We start from the raw sequence: 8,326 nt of genomic DNA on the forward strand, positions 1-8,326 counted from the left end.
TTTTAGCCTTTAGGGTTGAAAGAGTTAAAGTCGGTAGCTTTATATATGAAGTGGAATTCATTCTCTATGGTTTCATCTCCTGCAATGGTCTTTTCTAACCAATCCTATTAGCGCACGTGTCAGCATTGAGTGGGAAATAATTTATTTATTTATTTTGGTGTGATGGAAATCCCGAATTTTGTTTTCAATAACGCTATTTTACAAATTTAATTTATCTTTTTCTATACATAAATTATTTACATTATTGATGTCCAATGATCCAATCTAATTGTTATGTTTGTAGTTTTATAAAAACAATTAAGAAATAATTCCATGAAATTTTTTGTGCCAAAAACTCAAAAAGTTGTAGAATTTTGTTTACTTATTGGGCTCCTCTCAAAGAAGAAAAAGGAAAGTTGATGTTTTTGTTTTTTCATATTCAGGCCCAAATCAAAAAGGGAAACAAAAAAGCAATACTATAATATGAAACCAGTCTCCTCCGTCTTGACTCTTGAGAGATGAGAACATTCCCATTCTAAAGATCCTTTCTTCTTCAACACTATCTGTAACTGTGAGGATCCCACATTTTAAGCTCCTTTGCATTCATGGTGGAATATTATGAAAGCTAGCTAGGGCATCATCTATAGGACTCAGAAGGGGCCCCTTGAGCTTGAGAGAGATAAAGAGAGAGAAGGGATGAAAGAGGTGTTTGGGAGTCCAGGGAAGGTGAGTGGGCTGGCACTGAGAATTGGGCAGTGCTCCTTTGCTGCTGCTTCTATTGGGATGATGGTCTCTGCTCATGGCTTCTTCAACTCCACTGCATTTTGGTATATTATTTTCCCTTCTCATTAGCTCTTTTTATTTCATTTTTACCACAGTTTTCATGGATTTTCTTCTGGGTTGCAAATCTTATCTTCTTGTTGCTTTGCTTGCACAAAACGATTGTTGGTCTTTGCGTTTACTATGGCCAACTTTATCCAGTGTCAATTGACTATGCTTCAAATTTCAAGGGCAATAGTAAAGGAACAAAATTCATTGCCTTGAGGTATTCAGCACTTTATTAGCCTGGGTATTTTAAAATGTTTAAATTCTTCTTGAGCGATTTCAGATTCGTGAATTTGTAGCCAAATTCACACAACAACTTCTCCAATAATGGAAAAAATGGATTTATAAAAAAATGAAAAACAAATTTGTGTTGTATGGAAAACAAAGAATGAAAAGACGTACAATGCCCAATTGTCATGTGGATTCCCTTGCTCTGTTTCACCAACTACATAGAAAATAAAAGGGGTTGGGCAGAGGGGCGAAAGATAACTAAAGAAATGAAAACAAAGTTATATTATATTTCTATGTTAGGTTATGTAGATGAGTGGATTGAGATTGTATGGTGAGTTTTGGAAAATTGGGCAGCTGGAAACTAGACATCTTTAAGATTGAATAGCATGTAATGCACCCTTTTAGTCGTTAGCAGGATTACTTTACGGTCAAGTCTCCCAGTATTTTGAAATATTGATTAATGGCTCCAACCAAGCTTTTTGGATTGCGAGTTGTTAAAGAAGATTTCATGTTATTGCCCTTACCGTTCCTTTCCCTTTTACTATTCACTTACTAATGTATACATAAAATGATAGTTCTTGAGTTTTGTGATAGCCTTTTTTGTTTTATCTTAATGCGTGAGTACCCATCTGTTGATCTCTGAGTGTCAGCTTGAATCTGTGTATTTAAAAGATACAATAAGGTTTCCAATTTCCAGTAAACTTATGCCTTGCACATAGGAATCTATAATCAGTACATTGATCCACCTTGTTCCGAGAACCTAAACATGATAAGATATCTTTATATGATGACAATGGTGAATTCAAGTTAGAATTATGTCACAGCATTCGTACTAAGTCATCAAAATAATTTCTTTGTTTTTTACATTTGATTTTCTCTTCCTGGTGGAGGGAGGGAGGAGGCTTTATCATCATCGAAATAAGTCTTCCATCATTCTGGGTTTCACTATCATTCTGCTTTCTGGGTAGGGAATGTTCTACTTTTTATTCTGTATTTAGCATGTCCATGTATAAATATAGATCCTTCAGAAAAAATAGTTTCAGTTATCCGACTTCCAGAGAGGTTTGAAAAAGTTTCTTGTAGTTTTCTCTTTTTTTTTTGGTGAACTTCTCTTGTAGTTTACATGTGTTTGTGTCTCTATCAAGTTGATTGTTCTACTTGATTTTATTTTCATAAGAATATTTCCTTGCTCAGTTTCTCTATGTGCTTTGATAAAGTAAAACTTTCCTAACTTCGTTTCTTGATGTATTTGTTTGTGTAAAACTATAATCTGTGATCCTAACTACTACGGTGCAGGAAGTCGCATGTCTTTGTATATGTTTTCAACTACATGTGCATTGGTGCATGCTTATGTCAAAACTTTTAATGCTTAAGATTGTTTTCTTTTTTCTATGGTTTTTCTGCAAATGGTCTGACAAGTCTATCTGCTTCTAGGTTTGGATAGTTGTATAATTTTTACCTACCTTTGTTGGATCAGCTATTTAATTGCATCAATGGGGCTTCAAGTTCTTTGGAGCTTCGGACTAGCTTGCCTTGATTTGCATGCTTTGAGGTCAAAGAGAAGCTTGCAGAATCCTGTTTTAGTGAGCCTGTTTGTTGTTGGGGATTGGGTAAGTTTTTGCACCGTATAAGTCATTGCTTGCATGCTTGTAGTTTCTGGAAATGAGCCATACTTAGCATCATTAATTTCATGGGTTATGCATTATTGCTGATGGACTGGAGTAGTTGGACCAATGACTAGGAGAAGTTTTCAGAGAAATTATGCAATTAGAACTTGAAGCTTTTCCTGATCATGTGGACAAAAATGCAAAACAAAAAGTTATATCATTTGATTTATTTTTCTAATGCATAGATTTGTTGCTGATTGAGTGGAAAAGTTGGATCATTGGGAACAACTAAGAGAATTTGCAACTTAAAATGTTAGAGAAACTGGGATCAGTCAAAAGTTGAATTTCAATGTGTTAATCTTGAGGATATTGATTAAATTAGAAGTAAGTAATGAAACTTTTCTGAGGATCCTTTCAAAACTGGTACAATACGTCATATTTACTAAAAGTATAAATTATCTGAAATAAGTCATAATGAGGCTTTCTCGATATATGCTAATTGTCATAGCTTATCTTTGATTCCCAATACTTGGGGTCTAATGCATGAAAGTCAATTTTGTCATTCAGCCAATCTGGAGCCATTGTCAAGGTTTTATTGTGCAAAACTTGACGTTGCACACCTGGTCCCTTGTGTGTGCATATGTGACAAAAGGGTATCCTTGAATGCACTGTGTGCATGGTGCAAAAGTTTAACAGTTTAATGATAATTCCTAGTTAAGATATAAAATATGTATAAGTTTGTGTAGCCAACTAATACCCATACTCAGACTTTTGGAATACAATCTGGCTCCCATTGTTGCATCTAATATACTGTTCTTGAGGCAGAAGTAGAGTTTAATTCTTGTGGTTATCATGCTACTGTAGAGATTGTTGACCCCCAGTTTTAATTTTTATGAGGGTTGGGGGTTTGGGCACAAAGCAATTTCTTAATGCGTAGTTAACTAATCCATATTTAACGAGAATAAAAATGCAGGTGACAGCTATTCTATCACTAGCGGCTGCATGCTCATCAGCTGGGGTGACAGTTCTGTATTCAAGAGACTTGGATTACTGCAAGTCATCGCTGCATCTTCCATGCAAGAGGTTCCAAATTGCTGTCGCTCTTGCTTTTATCTCATGGTTCCTCCTTGCTGTTTCATCCCTTGTCATGTTTTGGCTGTTAGGCGCAGTATGAATGACAACTTACACCAACTTCACAAGCTACATATTCTTCAATTTTCCCTTGTAAATATATTGTTACACTTCAATCCAAAACAAACCAGTTTTGTTGAGAGTACTTTGAGCTGTAAGTTGTGTTTCCTACAGTTTTCTGGGTCCACAGATTTTCTAGTCACAATTTTATTGACATGGGGTGCAAGATTTAAGAATGAGCACGTGCTTTATTTTTCTAATGGAAGTAGGTCTGAAAATTGTAATCTTTTTCCCTCTATTATTGTCTCTCGTCTTTACTTTATTCTGTTCGAAGATTGCCAGTATAAGGTGGCATTTCACGTGGTAGACCACACACACATTCTCTTTTTTATTTTTCTAATTTTAATTTTGTGTTTGTTTGCTTCTTTTTCTTGTAATTGTCACTTAACGACAAAAAGTTGAAAGTAATGGGGCATTTGACAGTGGCTTGTTCTTTCACCAAGGAATTAGAAACTCAAGGCCTTCATTGTCTGTCAAATACTCAAATCTTAGAGATTAAGATGGCCGAATTGCTCAAGCCACATATAAATGTAAGACAATAATCAGAACACCAAACACTGTTTGTCTGGTCCCCAAATGGCCAAATCTGCTGCTTTATGTCACTCTCAAAGGTTAGGGAATATGCTGCTTTGGGGGAAGCCTGTCACTAATGGTATTGTAGGGATGGAGGAAAAATGATCCATGATTTAAGAAATGACCCCTGCTATTCACACTGCCAATTTACTGAGTGTAAATAGCATTGCACCAAAAATATGATTTTTGGTAGCGTGGCACTAGAGAAAGATGCAATACACCCATTTTATTAATCTATTTGTTCATTCTTTACTTTTTTTCTAATAAGGTTTTGTATCTGCAGCTAATACTGGAATGGATGCAGGAAAGATTTTACTTATACAAGTTTTGGGTCCACCAATATAACAATTCTTTTTTTTTTTGCCACTCACCAATAAAACAATTCATAATCTCATGCTGCCGACACTTGATTAAGAGAATCTTTTTGGATCCTATTACAGATATCAACACTGAAAACAGAGTACATACCCACCACCAACTACTTCAAATTTCGAAATGCAAAAATCATGTATTCATAAAAAATATTCGAACTTGACAAGTTACGCACAGCCGGAGAAACCGACTGATAATTTATTTCTATATACACTCTAAAAGCATAAACATTTCACAACAATTAAGTCATAGCCACTGACCATTCAACCTCACAAACATCACAAAGGAAAATAGCTGCAGAACATTTACACTGTAAAAGAAAGGCGATAAAAATAATAAATGCATCGCAGAAAATAACTTACTGCCTCCCTAAACACATCCTGTAATTTAGAAATAAACAACAGCAAACCCTCACATTACAATTTCTGGCTTCAAAATGCTGGACTTGATTTCTTTGTGGGGCAAAACCACACCCCCATTACTGTAAATCTCATCACTTACGTGAACATCTTCTCCGAGGATAGTCATGTTCTCTACACGGGCCCATTGCCCGACAGTGGAGTGCCATCCGATGATACTGCCGGAAATGCAGGCATGCTTCTTGATCCGAACTCCACGCATTACCGTACAGCGAGAGAGCCTAACTCCTGACTCAACAATGCAACCAGGACCAATTGCAACATCTGGCCCAATCAAGCACCCGTCACCAATTTTGGCAGTCTCATCCACCAGAACATTTCCCACAATGTGGGAGCCCCGCGCCAACTTAGATGAAGCATTCTTCCTCAAAGATTCTAAGTAGAGTCTCAGGCCTGTAATATAATCCCTTGGTTGTCCAATGTCCATCCAAAACCCTGGAAGGACCATTGCAAAGAGCTTATTCTCTGCTGCAATTTTTGGGAATACCTCTTTCTCAATTGAGGTTGGTCTCAGTTCGATTCGGTCAAGGACTGAGGGGTTCAACAGGTATATTCCAGCATTGATTTTGTTACCAACAAACAATTTTGGTTTCTCCACAAATTTCTCAACTTTCCCAGTAGATTCTTCCATAACCACCACTCCATACTTCGATGGCTCATCCACCTACACGATAAGAAGAAATTATTCAGTGGCATTTGTCTTAAAATCTCAATCAAAAAAAATGCCTCCCAAGGATGATAATGCAAATTATTGGATAAAGATTACAATTTTGTGTTACCTTGGTCACCATTATGGAAGCTTCTCCTCCATGGGATTTATGGAATTCAATCATTTCTTTAAGTGGGTACTCGCTGATAACATCACTGTTAAGGACAAAGAAGGGCTCGCCAGAATTATCTATCAGTTTGTCCCTAGCAAGTGCCAGAGGTCCAGCAGTTCCCAGGGGCTCGGTCTCTTGTGAACATGTGATCTTGATACCAACCTTTGTCTCAAACTCCTTGAGGAAATTCAGCATCACCTGCAGAAAGGAGAATGAGCATCAGCAATCAATACACCTTGAGTTGCATCAATCTCTTTGAGTATAAAAATGACCACTTAACACAAAATGATGGGCATCATTTACCTCTGGTTGGTAATTGATAGCAAGAACCACTTCATTCACACCAATTGCCTTAAGAGCCTCTATCTGGGAAAAACAAAAAACAAAATGTATGAATTCATGATTTATGCACATGCACAAAAAGTGAGATTTGTTGGGGAGGGCACAAACTACATAATTATCACAACATGGATCAACACAGAATATAAGACAACCTATATGGATGCTCATGACATAATACAACTTCTCTCTCCAATTTGTAGATATAGTTTAACATAATGAGGTTTCTAGAAGAAAATGCAAGTGTCACAAAGTTGTACCTGATGCAGGATCATGGGTTTGTTAGCAAATTCAACAAGTGGCTTAGGGACACTGAGTGTCAATGGCCTCAAACGTGTTCCAAAACCTCCAACGAGAATAAGTGCCTTCATTTTGATATGCCCTCTGTTTTCCCTGATATTAATACAATCAGAATTTTCCAGCAACTTGAACTCAGGGAATACAATCTAAGATATGAGATTCATATAATTGCTCATCCTCTCCGATATGTAAAAGTGACAAAAAGAAAGCAGAAAGGAAGAACAAGCCAAAAGAACTAAACACGTGTCATAAAATACATCATTTAGCTGGTATTAGGAAACAAGCACAAATTCCAGCAACACCACAGGCTGGTTCTTTCAGTGAGAACGACAAAACGGTTTCAAATTTTGTGATCGGTTACTCCTTAAAGAATATGGAAACAAAATCAGAATCCAGTAGAAAGATGATTATTGCTTCTAGTACATGGTTTAAACAACTTTATCTTTCTTTTCATAACTAGCCGTTTTAACCATCACACAAATTTGCTTTCCTGGTTCCCCCAAATCGGAAAAAGAAAAAGTAGCTCTAAATTTCAGCAATCGAAGAAACTAATAATCGGGATACTACTGAGCCACATTCATACTCTTGGGCTGTCTAAGTAATTCCTGCTCCGCTATTCAGCTTATTTTTTGAAATTAAGTGAAAGAAAAAACACAACTTTTGATGGCTAGAGATATTGATGGAGCAGAGGAAAAAGTTCCGGACTAATAGGCCATTAGGGGACATTTTAAAGCTCAATAAATTTCTGCTAACAGATACATTGAGTGGCATCACACAGCTCTAATATTACAAACAAAATAATTTTTTTTTAATAAGTAAATTCCAAAAGGAAAAAACAGAAACAAAAAAAACAAAAAGAAGAAGCCCTGTTTTTAAAAGATAATTTCAAAGTCCACATCATAGTACAGGGCAAGTCAAGCAAAATTGGCATTGACAGAAAATTATAACCCAACTAACAAATCATAGAAAATCTACCAGATCTGACATAGTATTATGAAATTAATTCAAGTCATTCTTTGAAAATGAATTCGAAGCAAAAGTCCCAAACAAATCCTCAAAAATATTGATAATGCGAATAGTAACAAAGCAAACCAATGAGAGACATAGTAATCAAACAATTCAACCCAATCAAACTCATACACATTGCCAAACACAGCTCACCGTACACAGGGATCGACAAAAATCTCAAATCTCTGACGCTCAAGAACGAAACCGACACTGAATTACCTCGGATCTCAAGAGATCAAAACCCGAACAGAGTCCGAAGCTGGAGAAGCTGGAGCTCGGACTCGGGCGAGAGGGAACCGAGTCGGGTCGGGGCGGTGAGCGAGGGAGAGTTGTGGCTAATGTGTTTCACCCTAACGGTTTATTATCCGTCAGGGTCTGAGCTGTTGAAAGGCGTTGGTTAAGGAGAGAAGGAGCTTCATGGGGATTTATATATATACGCGCCGATATTAACGAACGTGGTTTTCTTTTCTTTGCTGGCGGATTTCAAATTAAAAACTTAATTGGAATTTCTGGAATTTCCTTCTAAGCACGTCACGTCCGGTTCGCGGGAAGAGGGAGTTTCGGGGTAGTTTCGTATTTTCGTCTGTTTCGTAATGAGGATAGATTAGTACTATAAATTTTCGCTTTAGCGAAAATAATGGAATTCTAGAATGCCAATACG

The 8,326-nt window shown here is 36.8% G+C and overlaps 2 protein-coding genes across 5 annotated transcripts; one reads left to right on the forward strand and one right to left on the reverse strand.

Moving 5' to 3' along the window:
* The first annotated feature begins 453 nt into the window (after positions 1-453).
* On the forward strand, positions 454-4,024 carry LOC147289950 (CASP-like protein 5B2). Its single transcript, XM_086237646.1, has 3 exons — positions 454-806; positions 2,513-2,645; positions 3,616-4,024. Exons 1-3 carry the CDS (start codon positions 676-678, stop codon positions 3,814-3,816), a joined length of 465 nt encoding a protein of 154 aa, XP_086093772.1. The 5' UTR covers positions 454-675; the 3' UTR covers positions 3,817-4,024.
* A 913-nt stretch (positions 4,025-4,937) lies between these two features.
* CYT1 (Glucose-1-phosphate adenylyltransferase family protein) lies at positions 4,938-8,089 on the reverse strand. 4 transcript variants are annotated; one of them, XM_086236791.1, is made up of 5 exons: positions 7,885-8,089; positions 6,618-6,741; positions 6,322-6,384; positions 5,977-6,216; positions 4,938-5,861 (listed from the first exon to the last, which is right to left on the reverse strand). In XM_086236791.1, the coding sequence occupies exons 2-5, from the start codon at positions 6,726-6,728 to the stop codon at positions 5,190-5,192; spliced, it is 1,086 nt and encodes a 361-aa protein (XP_086092917.1). In that variant the 5' UTR covers positions 6,729-6,741; positions 7,885-8,089; the 3' UTR covers positions 4,938-5,189. The 4 variants fall into 4 exon arrangements, with proteins under 4 accessions (XP_086092917.1, XP_086092914.1, XP_086092916.1 ...); XM_086236788.1 differs by having other exon boundaries at positions 6,618-6,750; XM_086236790.1 differs by having other exon boundaries at positions 7,819-8,089.
* Between the last annotated feature and the right edge of the window lie 237 nt (positions 8,090-8,326).

Source organism: Dryas octopetala, chromosome 3 (assembly GCF_963921425.1).
Source record: "Dryas octopetala chromosome 3, drDryOcto1.1, whole genome shotgun sequence".
Lineage (NCBI taxonomy): Eukaryota > Viridiplantae > Streptophyta > Magnoliopsida > Rosales > Rosaceae > Dryas > Dryas octopetala.

Excerpts from the sequence above, each read along its gene's own strand:
- LOC147289950 (XM_086237646.1), top strand. The coding sequence starts at position 676 with ATGAAAGAGGTGTTTGGGAGTCCAGGGAAGGTGAGTGGGCTGGCACTG. Across the intron at positions 807-2,512 it reads TTCAACTCCACTGCATTTTG|CTATTTAATTGCATCAATGG; the intron begins GTATATTATTTT and ends TTGTTGGATCAG. Across the intron at positions 2,646-3,615 it reads TGTTTGTTGTTGGGGATTGG|GTGACAGCTATTCTATCACT; the intron begins GTAAGTTTTTGC and ends ATAAAAATGCAG.
- CYT1 (XM_086236791.1), bottom strand. The coding sequence starts at position 6,728 with ATGAAGGCACTTATTCTCGTTGGAGGTTTTGGAACACGTTTGAGGCCA. Across the intron at positions 6,217-6,321 it reads CTATCAATTACCAACCAGAG|GTGATGCTGAATTTCCTCAA; the intron begins GTAAATGATGCC and ends TCCTTTCTGCAG. Across the intron at positions 5,862-5,976 it reads CTTCCATAATGGTGACCAAG|GTGGATGAGCCATCGAAGTA; the intron begins GTAACACAAAAT and ends CTTATCGTGTAG.